The sequence below is a fragment of the Anomaloglossus baeobatrachus genome, chromosome 6 (assembly GCF_048569485.1).
Source record: "Anomaloglossus baeobatrachus isolate aAnoBae1 chromosome 6, aAnoBae1.hap1, whole genome shotgun sequence".
NCBI classification, from domain to species: Eukaryota; Metazoa; Chordata; class Amphibia; order Anura; family Aromobatidae; genus Anomaloglossus; species Anomaloglossus baeobatrachus.
Genome location: NC_134358.1, coordinates 159,384,169 through 159,403,459, shown reverse-complemented (window position 1 = coordinate 159,403,459; position 19,291 = coordinate 159,384,169). Strand labels below are relative to the sequence as shown.

At 50.3% G+C, this 19,291-nt stretch overlaps 1 protein-coding gene across 2 annotated transcripts in view; it reads right to left on the bottom strand.

The window, feature by feature from the left end:
- KCTD1 (potassium channel tetramerization domain containing 1) overlaps nucleotides 1-19,291 on the bottom strand; it is a 152,371-nt gene that overhangs the window by 69,823 nt on the left and 63,257 nt on the right. Inside the window, exon 1 of one of the 2 annotated variants that reach the window (XM_075353330.1) lies at nucleotides 5,113-6,980. The exons of the other annotated variant lie outside the window; for it this stretch is intronic. Within the exon in view, the coding sequence (XP_075209445.1) occupies nucleotides 5,113-6,843 (1,731 nt within the window). The 5' untranslated portion in view covers nucleotides 6,844-6,980. Of the gene's footprint in view, nucleotides 1-5,112; nucleotides 6,981-19,291 lie in introns of those variants that run through there. 2 annotated transcript variants of the gene reach the window in all.

The following is a 19,291-nucleotide window of genomic DNA, read 5'->3' as shown; positions in this document are numbered from 1 at the left end:
TGCGGCTTCCCGAGCAGCAGCATGTCAATTTATGCTGCGGAGCCGCGAGTGTTCTCCACAGGGAAAACAAAGAGAAAGTCCTCAGTGGCCCGAACCCTGATCGTGGGCCACTGTGGTCTCCTGTGCAGAAGACTCGCGGCCCTGCGGGAGAAGACATGCTGCCTCCGGGATGCAGCATGTCCGGATTGTGGGTACGTACCCTTAGGGCCTGTGCCCACGACCAGGAATAGCAGCATTTTGGACCTAGCATGTTTACCCTGTGTTCAAAACACTTCGTTGTACAGTACAAGCACAGTGAATAGATTTATAGAAATCTCATACCCACTGTGCTTCTTTTTTCCACAGCTGAGTCTAGAACGCTGCATGTCCGGATTGTGGGCACATACCCTTCTGGGGTCTGTAAGTGTCTTTCATGCTTTCGGAATTTGTAACTGAAATTTAGCGCTAGATAACCATATTCAGACCATTGGAGAGATTCCAGTGTGAACAGGACCCAAACAGCTCTCAGTAATGGAGTCCCAGGATTTTGTTGGTTCATCAAGAAAGCAATACCCCTGTGCCTTTATTCTGATGTCCCATGAATCATAGCAGCTTCTTGCCCTTAGTGTGACTGGTACTATGTGGGCAGCTAGAATCTCCGAAGTGCGGCTAGAACTATGTGGGCACAATGTGTGTAAAGGATTACACCATCAATGTGGCTGCTACTATGTGGACAAACTGAGGGCAGCTATACCCCCTCAGTATGGATGTTACATGTGCACTGTATGAGGAATGGGGCTGTCACTATCTGGGCAAATTAAATGGAGATCTATAACCCCTCAGTGTTGCTAGTACATGGGGGCACAGTATCGGGATAGGTTTCCCTCCACAGAGTGGTGCAGTGTGACCAGCCATACCCCATCTGTGGTAGGTACTATGTGGGCACAGTATCTGCAGCCTATATCCCATCTCTGTGGCAGGTACTATGTAGGGGCAGAGTGTGTGCAACTATACCCATTCTGTGGTAGGTACTATGTGGTGGCAGTGTGCAGCCATACCCCTTCTGTGTGGCAGGTACTATGTGGATACAGTGTGAGTGCAGCCATACCTCGTCTCTGTTGTGGGTACTATGTGGGCACAGTGTGTGCAGCGTATATCCCGTCTCTGTGGTAGGTACTATGTGGGCATACTCTGTGCAGCCATACCCCATCTCTATGGCAGGTACAATGTGGCTACAGTGTGTGTGCAGTCATATCCCATCTCTGTGGCAGGTACTATGTGGACGCAGTGTGTGTGCAGCCTATATCCCGTTTCTTTGGCAGCTACTATGTGGGTACAGTGTATGTGCACCCAGTCCTTGTGGCTGGTACTATGTGGGTACAGTGTGTGTGCATCCATACCTTGCATTTGTGGTGGGTACTATGTTGATGAGTAGCTATACCCAGTCTCTGTGACAGGTACTATGTTGGGGCAGTGTGTGCAGCCATACCCTGTCTGTGGTAGGTACTATGTGGGGGAAGTGTGTGCAGCCATACCCTGTCTGTGGTAGGTACTATGTGGGGGAAGTGTGTGCAGCTATACCCTGTCTGTGATAGGTACTATGTGGGGGCAGTGTGTGTGCAGCCATACCCTGTCTGTGGTAGGTACTATGTGGGGGCAGTGTGTGTGCAGCCATACCCTGTCTGTGGTAGGTACTATGTGGGGGCAATGTGTGCAGCCAACCCTGTCTGTGATAGGTACTATGTGGGGGCAGTGTGTGTGCAGCCATACCCTGTCTGTGGTAGGTACTATGTGGGGGCAGTGTGTGCAGCTATACCCCATCTGTGGTAGGTACTATGTGGAGGCAGTGTGTGCAGCCATACCCTGTCTGTGGTAGGTACTATGTGGGGGCAGTGTGTGCAGCCATACCCTGTCTGTGATAGGTACTATGTGGGGGCAGTGTGTGTGCAGCCAACCCTGTCTGTGATAGGTACTATGTGGGGGCAGTGTGTGTGCAGCCATACCCTGTCTGTGGTAGGTACTATGTGGGGGCAGTGTGTGTGCAGCTATACCCTGTCTGTGGTAGGTACTATGTGGGGGCAGTGTGTGTGCAGCCATACCCTGTCTGTGGTAGGTACTATGTGGGGGCAGTGTGTGTGCAGCCATACCCTGTCTGTGATAGGTACTATGTGGGGGCAGTGTGTGCAGCCATACCCTGTCTGTGGTAGGTACTATGTGGGGGCAGTGTGTGTGCAGCTATACCCCATCTGTGGTAGGTACTATGTGGAGGCAGTGTGTGCAGCCAACCCTGTCTGTGATAGGTACTATGTGGGGGCAGTGTGTGTGCAGCCATACCCTGTCTGTGGTAGGTACTATGTGGGGGCAGTGTGTGTGCAGCTATACCCCATCTGTGGTAGGTACTATGTGGGGGCAGTGTGTGCAGCCATACCCTGTCTGTGATAGGTACTATGTGGGGGCAATGTGTGCAGCCATACCCTGTCTGTGGTAGGTACTATGTGGGGGCAGTGTGTGTGCAGCTATACCCCATCTGTGGTAGGTACTATGTGGGGGCAGTGTGTGTGCAGCCATACCCTGTCTGTGATAGGCACTATGTGGGGGCAGTGTGTGTGCAGCTATACCCCATCTGTGGTAGGTACTATGTGGGGGCAGTGTGTGTGCAGCCATACCCTGTCTGTGGTAGGTACTATGTGGGGGCAATGTGTGCAGCCATACCCTGTCTGTGGTAGGTACTATGTGGAGGCAGTGTGTGTGCAGCTATACCCTGTCTGTGGTAGGTACTATGTGGAGGCAGTGTGTGTGCAGCCATACCCTGTCTGTGGTAGGTACTATGTGGGGGCAGTGTGTGTGCAGCCATACCCTGTCTGTGGTAGGTACTATGTGGAGGCAGTGTGTGTGCAGCTATACCCTGTCTGTGGTAGGTACTATGTGGAGGCAGTGTGTGTGCAGCCATACCCTGTCTGTGGTAGGTACTATGTGGGGGCAGTGTGTGTGCAGCCATACCCTGTCTGTGGTAGGTACTATGTGGAGGCAGTGTGTGTGCAGCTATACCCTGTCTGTGGTAGGTACTATGTGGAGGCAGTGTGTGTGCAGCTCTACCCTGTCTGTGATAGGTACTATGTGGGGGCAGTGTGTGTGCAGCTATACCCTGTCTGTGATAGGTACTATGTGGGGGCAATGTGTGCAGCCATACCCTGTCTCTGTGGTAGGTACTATGTGGGGGCAATGTGTGCAGCCATACCCTGTCTGTGGTAGGTACTATGTGGGGGCAGTGTGTGCAGCCATACCCTGTCTCTGTGGGAAGTACTATGTGGGGGCAATGTGTGTAGCCATACACGGTCTCTGTGGTAAGTACTATGTGGGGGCAGTGTGTGTAGCCATACCCTGTCTCTGTGGGAAGTACTATGTGGGGGCAATGTGTGTAGCCATACACTGTCTCTGTGGTAAGTACTATGTGGGGGCAGTGTGTGTAGCCATACCCTGTCTCTGTGATAGGTACTATGTGGGGGCAATGTGTGTAGCCATACACTGTCTCTGTGGTAAGTACTATGTGGGGGCAGTGTGTGTAGCCATACCCTGTCTCTGTGGTAAGTACTATGTGAGGGCAATGTGTGCAGCCATACCCTGTCTCTGTGGTAAGTACTATGTGGGGGCAGTGTGTGCAGCCATACCCTGTCTCTGTGATAGGTACTATGTGGGGGCAATGTGTGTAGCCATACACTGTCTCTGTGGTAAGTACTATGTGGGGGCAGTGTGTGTAGCCATACCCTGTCTCTGTGATAGGTACTATGTGGGGGCAATGTGTGTAGCCATACCCTGTCTCTGTGATAGGTACTATGTGAGGGCAATGTGTGTAGCCATACCCTGTCTCTGTGATAGGTACTATGTGGGGGCAATGTGTGCAGCCATACCCTGTCTCTGTGGTAAGTACTATGTGGGGGCAATGTGTGCAGCCATACCCTGTCTCTGTGATAGGTACTATGTGGGGGCAATGTGTGCAGCCATACCCTGTCTCTGTGGTAGGTACTATGTGGGGGCAGTGTGTGCAGCCATACCCTGTCTCTGTGGTAGGTACTATGTGGGGGCAGTGTGTGCAGCCATACCCTGTCTCTGTGATAGGTACTATGTGGGGGCAATGTGTGTAGCCATACCCTGTCTCTGTGATAGGTACTATGTGGGGGCAATGTGTGCAGCCATACCCTGTCTCTGTGATAGGTACTATGTGGGGGCAATGTGTGTAGCCATACCCTGTCTCTGTGGTAGGTACTATGTGGGGGCAGTGTGTGCAGCCATACCCTGTCTCTGTGGTAGGTACTATGTGGGGGCAGTGTGTGCAGCCATACCCTGTCTCTGTGATAGGTACTATGTGGGGGCAATGTGTGCAGCCATACCCTGTCTCTGTGATAGGTACTATGTGGGGGCAATGTGTGTAGCCATACCCTGTCTCTGTGGTAGGTACTATGTGGGGGCAATGTGTGCAGCCATACCCTGTCTCTGTGGTAAGTACTATGTGGGGGCAATGTGTGTAGCCATACCCTGTCTCTGTGATAGGTACTATGTGGGGGCAATGTGTGCAGCCATACCCTGTCTCTGTGATAGGTACTATGTGGGGGCAATGTGTGTAGCCATACCCTGTCTCTGTGGTAAGTACTATGTGGGGGCAATGTGTGTAGCCATACACTGTCTCTGTGGTAAGTACTATGTGGGGGCAGTGTGTGTAGCCATACCCTGTCTCTGTGATAGGTACTATGTGGGGGCAATGTGTGTAGCCATACCCTGTCTCTGTGATAGGTACTATGTGAGGGCAATGTGTGTAGCCATACCCTGTCTCTGTGATAGGTACTATGTGGGGGCAATGTGTGCAGCCATACCCTGTCTCTGTGATAGGTACTATGTGGGGGCAATGTGTGCAGCCATACCCTGTCTCTGTGATAGGTACTATGTGGGGGCAATGTGTGCAGCCATACCCTGTCTCTGTGATAGGTACTATGTGGGGGCAATGTGTGCAGCCATACCCCAGCTCTGTGGCAGGTCTATGTGGTCACAGTGGGCATAGTGTGCAACCATACCCTCTCCCCAATGTAGCGGGCACATGTATAGTATGTGCCCCTTCTTACATACCCAGTAGTTTATTACCTGTACAGGGGAGAGCACGGCTGGGGAGGAGACCGCGGGGGACGGCGTCAGCACCAGGTGACCATTGGCTTCCGGACAGGGGGGCTGAGGTTCGTTCTTGACCGACACCAGCAGGATACAGTCTGGAGTCTCTGTGGGCCGCAGTCTCTTGGGGGAGGGTGGGCTGCACATTTCTCCGGGTGGGTTGGCCTCGTACAGCGGCCTCTTGGTGGGCAGTTCAGGCTTGAGGTCAGGCAGGTTACCGGACTTGGGCAGGATGTAGGTATTACCCGCTACCTGTGCTGCCCTGTGCATGGCGCCATTCATACTGTCCATGAAGTAGGGGGGGCCCAGCTTGGTGCCAATGCCCGCTATGCTGTTGAGTGTGGCCACGGACACGGCCCCGATACAGTGGTTGGTGTAGGTCTTGGACAGCTTGGCCGCCTTGGACAGCATCTGCATGCGGGTGCCCAGCAGGTTCTTGCCTATGGCCTTGTTCTCGTACCAGGTGACGTCCGCCTCGCTGCAGTGGTCCCGGGGCCGCTGGAAGAAAGCTTTACACAGAGGGTTGCGCTTGGCCAGGTACTTGACAAAGCTGGCATAGGGGCAGAACTCGGTGCCGGTCTCGTACATGCGGGGCAGGTTCTCCTCGTCTCCGTCCGTGGTGGCCGCTCCGCCCGGCGCTCCGCGCTTCTTGCCCCAGGACGAGGAGCGGGACTTGTGGTACGGCCCCAGCGCCTTGAAGTAGACGAAGCGCCGGCCGTCCTCGTCCATGGCCAGGCCGAACGAGTCCTCCTCCAGCTCCCGCTGGTTCTCCCGGCCCCGGGTGCAGAAGTACATGCACGTCTCGAACCAGACCTTATTCAGGAGCCCGAACGGCACGGCGGCGCTGAACACGCAGGAGGTGTAGAGCTTGCGCAGGTCGGCGCGGGTGATCGCCTGCTTCTGCACCACGGGCCCGGCGCCCTGCTCCTCCAGCTTGCGGATGACCGCGGCCAGGGTGAGGTTGGCGCTCCGCAGCTCGGGGTCCTTGGTCAGGTCCAGGGTGCGGCAGTAGGGCGGCTCGTTCAGGTAGCGGTTCAGGGACGAGCGGATGCTGATGAGGGAAGACTTGCTGTACAGCTGGCCGCTCTTGGACCGCGCCTCGGCGTAGAAGGAGCGCAGCACCCGGCACAGCGCCTCCTTGTCCATGCTCTCGAAGTCCGGGCTCTGCGCCTTCTCGCTCAGGTACTCCCGGAAGATGCGCACGGCGTAGCGGGTGGCCAGGCGGGTGTTCTCGCTGAGCCGGGCTCGCTCCGGGCGCTCGGAGGATGGGGACCCCGCACAGCCGGCGCCGTCCACTCCGCCCCCGCCGGCCCCGAGCTGCAGGAGCAGGGGCTCCACATCCTCCACCATCCCGGGGCGCAGGCCGGGCGGCAGCAGCGGAGCGGAGCGGTGCGGGACCATGCCCGCCGTGCCCCGGTACTGGCTCTCCAGCAGCGCCGCGTCCTCCCACTCCAGCTGGATCTCCTCATCATCATCGTCGTCCTCCAGATCCTCGTCCTCCAGCAGCAGCAGCTCGTCCTCCTCATCCTCCCTGATGATCTGCACCTCCTGGGTCTCATCCTCCTCCTCCTCCTCCTCTTCTTCTTCTTCCTCCTCACCCGCGCTGCCCGGCTGTATGCGGTGCTGAGCGGCCCGGGGCTGGGCGTGCAGGGGGTCGCTGTCTGCGGTGCCCGGGTTGCAGTCGCCGCTGCCAGGCATCCTCGCCATATTGCTCTTTATTCCCCGCTGCCTGCTGAGTATAGAGGCTGTGCCGCCTGTCTCTGCCAGTCCCCGGGCCCGGGCGCATGCGCTATATTGGACCGCGGCTGCCTGGTGTAATGACCTTCACAGACCGGGGGGAGGGGACGGGGGCGGGAGGCGGCGGGGACAGCCTGTGCCCGGGGAGGAGGAGTGCGAGCACCGCGGCGGCTTGTTGTTATTAGTACTGCACGTGTAGGGATGCTGCCTGGATCCTGGCAGTGTGCCCTCTACAGCTGCGGTGCCACCCTGTCCTCTACAGCGCCACACTGCCCTCTATAGCTGCGGTGCCACCCTGCTCTCTACGGATGCTGTGCCACACTATAGGTGCCACACTGCCACCCCTGTCCTCTACAGCTGCATGTCACACTTTAGGTGCCACACTGCCACCCCTGTCCTCTACAGCTGCAGTGCCACACTGCACCCATGCCCTGTAGGACTGATTTTCCACACTTAAGTGCCACACTGCCACCCATGCCCTGTACAACTACGGTGCCCAACTGCCATTTGAGCCTTAGCTGAGATGCCACTCTGCCCTCTACAGCTGCTTGCTACACTGCCACCCATGCCCTGTACAACTGGGGTGCCCCACTGCCCTCTACAGCCGCTGTTCCACACTGCAGGTGCCACACTGCCACCCGTGCCCTGTACAGCTGCAGTGCCACACTGCCACACGTGCCCTGTACAGCTGCTGTGCCACACTGCCACCCTGCCCTCTACAGCTGCTGTGTCACACTGTAGGTGCCACACTGCCACCCCTGCCCTGTACAGCTGTGGTGCCACACTGCAATCCTGCCCTCTACCACTGCGGTGCCACATTGCCACCTTTCCCTCTACAGTTGTGGTGTTACACTGCCCTCTACAGCTGCAGTGCCACACTGCCATCCCCGGACTGTATAGCTGTGGTGCCACCCTGCCCTCTACAGCTGCTGTGCCACACTGGAGATGCCACACTGCCACCCATGCTCTGTACAGCTGTGGTGCCACACTGCCTTCTACAGTTGCTGTGCAAAACTGCAGGTGCCACACTGCCACCCGTGCCCTGTATAGCTGTGGTGCCACCCTGCCCTCTACAGCTGCTGTGCTACATTGCAGGTGCCACAGTGCCACACCTGCCATCTACAGCCACACTGCCACCTTGCCCTCTACAGCTGCTGTGCCACACTGCCTACCTGCCTTCTACTGCTGCTGTGCCACTCTGCCTTCTACAGTTGCTTTACTACCCTGCCCTCTACAGCTGCTGTGCCACATTGCAGGTGCCACACTGTCACCCTTGCCATCTACAGCTGCAATGCCACACTGCCACCCTGCCTTCTACAGCTGCTGTACCACACTTCCACCCTGCTCTCTACAGCAGTGAAGCCACACTGCCACCCTGCCCTCCACATCAGTGATGCTGCACTGCTCCCATGCCATACCCACACTTTACAGTGGCAGTGCCGCCCTGCCCCATGCCCTCTTGTGGTGACATAATACTACTTTTCCTCAACATATCTGCAGTGCGATACTGCCATCTGTGTCTTATATAGCTGAGGTGTCACTCGGCCCCCCCCCTATGCCCTTCACAGCAACAGTGCCATACTGCCCTCGTATCCTAAGATGCCTGAGGCCATAGTATCACACTGCTTTGTATCTGCCACCAGTGCCACGGTCAGGGGCATACTGCATTTTACAAGGGCACCTATGGACAATCTTGCAGGTACATCTCTGGGGTCAGGTCGATGAGTCTTACAGTACTTTTTGAATAGTAAACACTGATTACCCAGTGGCACCATTGAGTATAATGGGCAGAGGTGTGACCCTCTTTTCCAACTGTGTCTGTTTTTTATGCCAGATACACTAGCACAGTAGACCACACTTACAGACTCTCTACACTCATCACTGTCCCCTATCTCCTCACTTTCCTGTCCTGATCTGGCTGTAAAGCACTACAATGACACACTCAGGAGTACCCTAGACCAAGTAGCACCCCTCACCTTCAGAAAGACCAAACACAGAGTAAAACAACCCTGGCTCACATCCCAAACTCTATTTCTTCAGCGATGCTCCAGGAGTGCCGAACGCCTATGGAGAAAAACCCGCACACTAGAAAACTTCATCCACTACAAGTTCATGTTAAGGACCTACAACTCTTCCCTTCACCTCGCCAAACACACCTAGTTCACCACCCTTATTTCCTCACTAGCCAACAATCCAAAAAAGCTCTTTGACACCTTTCACTCCCTCCTCAGTCCCAAAGTACAGACCCCAATCACAGCCCTTCATGCTGATGACCTGGCCTCGTATTTCACAGAGAAAATAGAAAACATCCACCGAGAGATCAGCTCCCAGCCACCAAGCGTGAATCCCATCCCTCCCCACATCCCATCCAGCTCACTTTCCACATTTGACCCAGTCACAGAAGAGGAAGTCTCCAGGCTCCTATCCTCTTCTCGTCCTACCACTTGCCCTACTGATCCCTTCCCCTCACCTCTACTCCAGTCCCTCTCTCCGGTTGTCACCACTCACCTAACTAAAATCCTCAATTTCTCTCTTCTGGTATCTTCCCTTCCTTCCTCAAACACTCTATTATTACTCCATTATTTATAAAAACATTCCCTTGATCCGTCCTGCACAAGCAACTACAGACCAGTCTCCAATCTCCCCTTCATCTGCAAACTCTTGGAGCGCCTGGTCTACTCTCGCCTCACCCGCTACCTTTCCACTCACTCTCTTCTAGATCCTTTACAGCCTGGCTTCCGCCCTTTACACTCAACAGAAACTGTCCTTGTCAAAGTGACCAATGACCTTTTGACAGCAAAACGTAACGGTGACCACTCTCTGCTTATCTTTCTTGACCTCTCTGCCGCCTTCGACACTGTTGACCGCCATCTCCTTCGCTCTATGCTCCATTCTATCGGCCTAAAGGACACTGTTCTTTCCTGGTTCTCGTCCTATCTTTCAGGCCGCTCATTCAGTGTATCATTTGCTGGCTCCACATCTTCTCCTCTTCCTCTCACTGTTGGGGTCCCTCAAGGTTCAGTCCTTGGCCCTCTTCTTTTCTCCCTCTACACTGCCCCAATTGGAATGACCATCAGCAGATTTGGCTTTCAGTACCATCTTTATGCTGATGACACACAGCTATACACCTCATCCCCTGAGCTCACCCCCGCTGTACTACAGAACACAAGTGACTGCCTGACTGCAGTTTGCAATATCATGTCTGCTCTCTATCTGAAACTTAACCTTTCAAAAACTGAACTTCTTCTTTTCCCTCCATCTCCCAACCTTCCTAAACCTGACATCTCCCTCTCTGTGTGTGGCACAACGTTAAGTCCTAGGCAGCAAGCCCGCTGTCTGGGTGTTATACTTGACACTGATCTCTCCTTCACCTCCCACATACAATCTCTTGCCCGCTCCTGCCGCTTGCACCTCAAAAACATCTCTAGAATCCGCCCCTTTCTCACAACGGAAACGACAAAAACCCTCACTGTGGCCCTGATCCACTCTCGCCTTGACTACTGTAACTCTCTATTAATTGGTCTCCCCCTAACTAGACTCTCTCCTCTACAGTCCATCCTTAATGCAGCAGCCAGGGTCACCTATCTGGCTAACCGCTACTCGGATGCCTCTGCTCTGTGCCAGTCATTGTACTGGCTGCCCATATATCATAGGATCCAATTCAAATTGCTTGTTCTCACCCACAAAGCTCTCCACAGTGCGGCACCCCCCTACATCTCCACCCTCCTCTCTGTCTATCACCCACCCGTTATCTACGCTCTGCAAACGACTTTCGACTAACATCCACACTAATTCGAACCTCCCACTCCCGGATCCAAGACTTCTTCCGAGCTGCACCAACCCTCTGGAACGCTCTACCGCAAGAAGTTAGGACAAATCACAACTTACTCAGCTTCAGACGCACCCTAAAGATGCATCTTTTTAGGGCGGCCTATCACACTCCCTAATCAGATTCAATTCAGATAGTCCCTCTACAACGTCTCACAACATAACTCCACATCAAACTCCATGGCACCCAAATGCATCTCAAGGCTCTGGCCCACTGGTCCAGGAAACCATTATCTATCCCCCATTTCTGTGAGATGGCTGGATTGTTATTGTAAATAAGCACTTGTACCTTGCCTCCCCCCCATATCTCATTGTAGATTGTAAGCTCTCACGAGCATGGTTGTCTTTTTTCCCTCTAAATATTGTATTTTCTATAACTGTTACTTGTTTGTATATGATCCACCTGAATTGTAAAGCGCTGCGGAATATGTTGGTATATGCTATAGAAATAAAGATTATTATTATTATTATTGTTATTACTGTGCTGTGTAAAAGACGTCATACATAGTTATGGGCGAACCCGGACTGTAAAGTTCAGGGTCCGTACTGGATACCTAGCGTGCTGAAATGTCTGCACCAAATTTGCATCTCCTGGCAGAAAACTGCACTGAAATGCTGTCAAAACCGTATTTGTGTTTTATAGGTATTTGTGTGTTATAGATATAGGTTTGGTGCTGAAATTTCTACACCAAATTCCTGCACCCTCTGACAAAAACCACATCAATATCGTATCAAAACTACATTGGGTTTTTTTCTGCCAGGAGATGCAGATTTGATACAGGAATTTTGTGTATAAAGTTCAGCACCATATCTACATATCTTGGCAAAGAAAATATGGTTTTCTGGCAGGAGACGCTGGTCTCATTGAATTGAATGGGTTCACCTGAGGTGAGGTCACTGAGTTCAGTGGGGTCACCTGAGGTCAGTTTACCTGCAGTCAGAAGTGGGGTACCGTGGGAACCTCCAGCTGTAGCCAGATAAACTGAGTGACATAACCACTCACAGCTGTGGTTCAGTCAGTCTCTGCCTGAAGCTGCAGCGGGTGGTCATGTTTTCTAATGTGCCCACGTGCAGCAACTTCAGTATTAGCAGAGCAGGGATCATCGTGGGACCTTGTGTGGATTACGTTGGACCTGAGTGTTTTGGGAGTTAGTGTTTATTTCTTGGTTACAAGTGAAAAGGTTTTGGTACCGTATTAGCCAGTTGAAAAATTATTGAATGTCCTCAGTGAGAGGAACAAAATTTTCTCAGGGGTGGGAATGCTCACTGAAAAACTCTGGGTGGGTAGAAAATGTCCTTAAGCCACTGGTGAGAAACACAGCCAGCTATATACAGGACACCACTGACCTTTTGAAAAAGCTATCTACACTAGGTCCCCTACCCGAGAGTACCATCTTAGCTACCATGGATGTGGAATCCTTATACTCTAACATCCCACATGAAGATGGACTTAGGCCTTGTGCGCACACTGCATTTTTACCCGCGGTTTTACCCACGGTTTTGCTGCAGAAATTTCTTTAGAAATGTTTGTAACCTTTCTGCAGACGTTTCCCAGCAAAACCTATGGGAAAAAAAATAGCTGTGCACACACTGCATTTTTTCTCAAGAACATTCCTTCTGCAGAATTTCTTGAGAAAATTTCTTGAGAAAATGTGCATGTCACTTCTTTTCCGCAGGTACCTGCGGTTTTTGCCATAGGTAATGGTAAAAAAACGCAGGTACCAACCCGCGGAAAAATCGCGGCAAAACTGCGGGTGCGTTATTACCACAGTTTTTGCTGCAGGTGCGGTATTCTGCCACAGGGTGCGGATTTTTCTTAAGAAAAATCCATTTTCTAGTGCTCACATAGCCTAACTGCCTGTCAAATGTTTCTTGTAGCTAATGGGATCCCTCCTGAGTCTGTATTAAGACTCACCAAATTCATCCTCACACACAACTTTTTCTCTTTTGGCGAGGAGCTATACTTACAACGCACAAGAACTGCTATGGGAAGCAAAATGGCACCACAGTTTGCCAACCTTTTCATGGCTAAACTGGAAAATGACTTTTTAGCATCCTGCAACCTCAAACCATTGGCCTATTTCCATTTCATCGATGACATCTTAATAAGCTTCTAAAATTTGATGAAAAATTCAATGCATTTCACCCTACCATAAACTTGACATTGGAACACTCAAAAACAGGAATCAACTTCCTGGATACAACCATAAAAATTGAAAATGGCTCAATCCAGACATCGGTGTATCGGAAACCTATTGACCATCCCACATACCTCAGATGGGACAGCTTTCACCCCAAACACATTAAAAAGTCCATTGTCTACTGCCAGGCCCTCAGATATAATCGTATCTGTTCCAGCCCTGCAGACAGTGATGAACACAACCCATCTTAAAAAGACATTTCTAAACCAAGGCTACCACCCCACCTCCATAGATGATCAGATCATTAGAGCCACAAGGACCCCTAGAAGTGAACTTCTTCAATACAAACAAAAAGAGGAAAATAGTCGAGTACCTCTGGTGGTGACATACAACCCACAGCTTGAGGTACTGAGAAGAACGGCCAAGAAACTTCACCACATTCTACACAAGGATAATCGGTTAAAAACAATATTCAAAGATCCTCCATTGTTGTGCTACAGGCAACCTCCTAATTTAAGGAGCATCATGATCCGAAGTTCTATGCCCTCAGACACACCAAGAGGAACTTATCCTTGCAATGTAAAGAGCTGCAAAACCTGCACTCATGTAGAGACCAAAGACCGGATACAGAGCCCTAACACACAGAAGGACTATAAAATTCCTGGGACATTCGCATGTTCCTCTTCCAACGTGGTGTACTTAATCCTGTGCACTATATGTCCTATTGGGGGCCTCTATGTTGGAGAAACAGGACAGAGACTAAAAGCAAGAATGAGATCTCACCGCCACACAATTACAGACAAAAAAATCCATTTACCTGTGGCCAAACATTTCTGTGCTTCAGGACACAACATAAACCACATGAAAGTTGTCATATTAAAAGGCAACTTCAGATCACAGAGCCATCGCAGGGTCTGGGAATACAAATTCATTAAAATGCTTAACTCTATGTCTCGAAAGCTTGCTTTGTAACATCACTTTATTTTATTTTAGTTAGCCATTAAAAGGTATCACAAGATTATAATTTTGTTCCTCTCACTGAGAACATTCAATAATGTTTATTTCTTTTCACTGGAAGCAGTGTGACAGCCGCGCGGGAGACTAGGTAAGTATAACAGTCCTGCTGTAATCCCCCTAGCCCTTTCAACCACCATTTTACAGCACAATGTCCGGGTCCCCATAGACAAGCAGATAACGTGAATGAGTGGTTCTACAATCACTTGTTCATTGATACGTGTCAAAAGGCCATTAGTGTCCATTCTACGCTGCTATCTCCACTCTGTGGACAACATGCTACTAAGCTGTGCGGTCATGTGTCCAAGAGAGAACCCCGTACGGGCAGCCTAGGGAAGTGGATATCTGATTCATACTCGTACATATATCAGAGATTATTACAGCCATGTAAGTTTTACTCTGAAACACTGCTGTGTTTCAGACAACACATTTTTGAAAGTTGGTCAAAGACAATGCGATTATAATGGCTAGTCAAAGGTCAATCCTCATCGTCTCCCCTCTGCACTGCTCCCTGCTCTATGTGTGCTTGTAGGGAGAGAGACCTGTCAGTCTAGGAGTGTGAGGCGGGAATAAATAGTCATCCTAGTCACATGGTTCCTGGACCGTTAGTCCAAGGGTCGCTACAAGTGATTGACAGATGTCTGCCAGTGTGATCACCTTCTAACTATATATTTTCTGAGAAAAATATACCTCTAACTGGGATGTGATCTTGCAACTAGGCTCTGATTTATGCTGCCCATAGTTTTGGGCTGCTTGTATCAGCTGACAGGTTCCCTTTAAAACCATAACCACATTAGGATTGTTAATGATCTCAAGACACCTGAGACCACTGTCACCAAGAAAACCATTGGTAACATATTACGCCGTAATGGCGTAAAATCCTACAGTGGCCGCAAAGTCCCACTACTCAAGAGGGCACATGTGCAGGCCTATCTGAAGTTTGCCAATGAAAACCTGGATCATTCTGAGAGTGATTGGGAGAAGGTGCTGTGGTCAGATGAGAGAAAAAGCAAGCTCTTTGACCTTAGCTCAACTCTCTGTATTCGGAGGAAGATAAATGCCTATGACCCAAAGAACACCATCCCCACTGTCAAGCATGGAGGTGGAAACATTATGTTTTGGGGTTGTTTCTCTGTTAAGTGCACAGGACTACTTCACCGCATTATTGGGACAGTGTATGGAGCCATGTACCGTAAAATCCTGAGTGACACCCTTCTTCCCTCTGCCAAGACATTAAAAATGAGTCATGGCCGGGTCTTCCAACAATGACCCAAAACATACAGCCAAGGCAACAAAGGAGTGGCTCAAAAATAAGCACATTAAGGTCATGGAGTGGCTTAGCCAGTCTCCAGATCTTAATCCCATCCTGAGTTGCCAAGTGACAGCTTCAAAATCTTAATGTTTTTGGCTAGGTTCACACTTCCGTTAAATTGTATCAGTCACAATCCGCTGCTCTGGTAAACAACGGAATCCGTTTAGAGTATTCCGTTGTTCCCATAGACTTGTATGAGCGGCGGATTGTGACTGATAATGCTGTGTTGCACCCTCCGCCCGACTGATCAGTCATGGAACGACTGACCGCCGGGCGGGAGGAACGCAATCTGTAACGTTTTTTTGAGCAGTGCAATCCGTCGGATTTCGCTGCACATGCTCTCTGGCTCCCTGCACACGTCACCAGCTTTGCTTGGTTACCCGATATTTACCCTGGTTACGGTGCAAGGAGCCAGCGCTAAGCGGTGTACGCCCATAACCAAGGTAAATATCGGGTAACCAAGGTAAACATCGGGTGCTTTGCTTTACCCGATATTTAGTCTGGTTACGTGTGCAGAAAGCCGACACTTCCTCACTCGGCCCCGCCCCCTCCCGCACTCCGCACATGTACACACACTCACACACACTCACCTGTCCCCAGCCCTGCAGACCGCAGCACTGCCACTGACATCCTCAGCGCCTGGCCCCGCTCAGCTCCTCCCCCCGCTTGGCTCCGCCCCCTCCCGCACTCCGCATGTGTACACACACACTCACTCACTCACAACACTCACTCACACACTCACCTGTCCCCAGCCATGCAGACCGCAGCACTGCCACTGACATCCTCAGTGCCTGGCTCCGCCCCCCGCTCGGATCCACCTCCTCCCGCACTCCACATGTGTACACTCACACACACACTCACTCACTCACAACACTCATACACTCACCTGTCCCCAGCTAAGCAGACTGCAGCACTGCCACTGACATCCTCAGCACCTGGCTCCGCCCCCCGCTCGGCTCCGCCCCCTCCCGCACTCCGCATGTGTATACTCACACACATTCACTCACAACACTCACTCACACAGTCACCTGTCCCCAGCCATGCAGACCGCAGCACTGCCACTGACATCCTCAGCGCCTGGCTCTGCCCCCCGCTTGGCTCCACCCCCTCCCGCACACAACGGAGTCCGACAATGAAATTCTGTTCATTGTCATCCGTTGTACAACGCATCAGTCACATGCGTCAAGCGACGCATGTGACTGATACAAAACGATGGAAGTGTGAACTTAGCCTTAGAGATGATCTGCAAAGAGGAGTGGACCATAAATCCTCCTGAAATGTGTGCAAATCTCATAATCAACTACAAAAAACGTCTGACTGTTGTGCTTTGCCGACAAGGGTTTTGCCACCAAGTATTAAGTCTTGTTTGCCAGAGGGATCAAATACTTATTTCTCTCTGCAAATGAAAAAAAAAATTGTATAATTTATACTATGTGATTTTCTGGATTTTATTTTGGATATTCTATCTCCCGCTATTAAAATTAACCTACCCTTAAAATTATAGACTGTTCATGTCTTTGTCAGTGGGCAAACTTACAAAATCAGCAAGGGATCAAATAATTTTCTCCTTCACTGTATATACACTAGCTGTAGTATCTGGGTTGCCTGGGATAGTAACTAAGTCTCTCTCTCCTGCTCTTCCTCTCTCCCACTCTTAGGCCTCTTTTACACGTCCGTGTTTTTGTGACATGTGACATCCGTTTTCACACATACCAGAGACATGAACACACATAGACCCATTAAAATCAATGAGTCTGCGCACACCTCTGTGTTTCCATTTCAGACGTGTGTCCATGTGGAGCACATGGTGACATGTCCATTTTTGTCCAGCAGCACTGTCACATGGCCCGCCCACTGATGTGATCCATGTGACACCAGTGTGACACTTACCGAAGAAAACACGTGTCTTTTAAATAAAAAGATTTTCTATACTCACCTGTCTCCAGTGCTGCTGTCGTCGGTGCTGCTGTCACTTGCTTCCCGGCCCACTCATTATGCTCATGAATATTCACTGCACCATGTACTCGGCAGCAGCGCTGGAGACAGTATCACCGGGTATAGGTGAGTATCCAGCAGTGTGTGTGTGGCCTCGGCAGTGATGTCACGGTTTCATTTGAGTATCCAATGAACTCGGATGACCTCCTGACGTCACTGCTGAGCGACCCGCGCTTCTGCAGGTGTCGCCGCAGTGACTTCACTGGTTCATCAGAGTTCATTGGGAACACCAATGAAACCGTGACGTCACTGCCGTGGCCGCACACACACTGCTGAAGGTGCCCTTGCGGTGACCTGGTCTGACCTTATGAGGTCATCTCAGGTCACTGCAGGGAAGCACACTCAGCAATGTGTGAGCCTGCAGGGGCTGCTCTCACAATAAATGGGGAACGTTCAGTTATCTATTGAATGTGCTAGCAGTATGGGATCGATGTGGGCCCCGCTAATTGGATTACGGTGGATCAGGATTAGGGCTTTGACTGGGAAATAAATAGAAAAAGAGGGTGTCTCTTGTCTTTATTTATTTAATAATTTTCTCTTTTTATGTATTTTCAGGTTCACTTTTGGGGAACGTCATGGGACCTCGCAATGGATTATGGTCGGATTTTTTGTATTTTTTAAAAATAAAGAAATAAATTGATGAACAATGACTAGAATCTGTTTTTTTTTGTTCAAATAATATTTTTTATTCTACTTTCAACTACTGGATTAGTAATTGGGGTGTCTGCTAGACGCCCTAACATTACTAATACCAGGGCTTGATGCCAGCTGGCAATTCACAGCTTGCATCAACGTCACAAATATTACCCCATTTGCCACCGCACCAGGGCAACATGAAGAGCTGGGTCCATCCAATAGATGCGCCACTTCTGGGGCGGCTGCGGGCTGCTATTGTTAGGCTGGAAAGGGTCAAATAACCATGGCCCTTCTCACCCTAATAATATCAACAACCAGTTGTCTGCTGTACCTTGGCTGGTTTTAGAAAAATGAAGGGGATCCTACATCATTTGTTTTTTTATAAATATCAAATAATTTAAAACATAAGTGTGGGATCCCATATTTTTTTAACAACCAGCCAAGGTACAGCAGAGAGCTGACGGTTGCAATCCACATCTGTTACTTTTCCTGTGCTGGATATTATAATGGGGGGGATCCCACATCATTTTTTTTAAATTGAAAAATAAAAATGCTGAAAACAGCTGGCGAAGCTAGCTATCTCTATATCTATTGAGTTATTCTATCTGTTCTTTCTATCCTATATGTTTTTTCTTATTTTCTTTTTCTATACCTATCTATTTTATCTGTTCTATCAATCTATCCCTCTATCTATAATTTTTCTGGCTTTGCACATCTTTTACACATTAAAAAAAACATTAATTTCAGAATCATGCGTGACATAGATGTAACACGTATGAAACACAGATGGAGGGCCGGCCTTAGCCTGAATAGTGCCCTGTGCAAAACTGCCCTTTGGTGCCCCCACCCTACTAATTTTTTTACCCAGTTTCCCAGGACACAAACGAGGACAGGAGGCCATTTTTTTTATACCCTAAGAAAGGTGATCTCTTCACATGTACAATAAACTCCTCCAGATTTGTGCTGGAGAATCTGCATCTTAAATCCACATTAATATCACCATGACTGATCTCGTTCTTATTGGGGTCTTCTGATTTCAACCATTTATGCAGGATCCCTGGATATTACATTATGGATGGTACATGCAAATCTCACCAATGGGGCGCACATTTATCTGGAGAATGAGGCGCTGCCGCTCTTCGTGGAGAGATGGTATAAATTCCTGTACACTTGGATGGGAGTTCTGTCATCCATCTCTTAACTGAGAGCGGCACATGTCGTGGCCCCATTTGTGGGATCAGCATCTACTATACAAATCCTGTGGATAAATGTACATGATACCAGACAAGGCACTATGGAGCCGGCGGCCGATGCTGCGTGTACTCCGGACCAAAAAGTCCAAAATACAGATGTTAAAGGGGAATGTAAGAAATTAGAAAAAAATCTCTGCTTTTTACATAATAAAGAGTCCTCAGGTTATATATGTGTCGCTGCCTTTCATCTCCATTGACCTGAGCAGACTGAGCTGCAGCATCACATACACACTATAAGA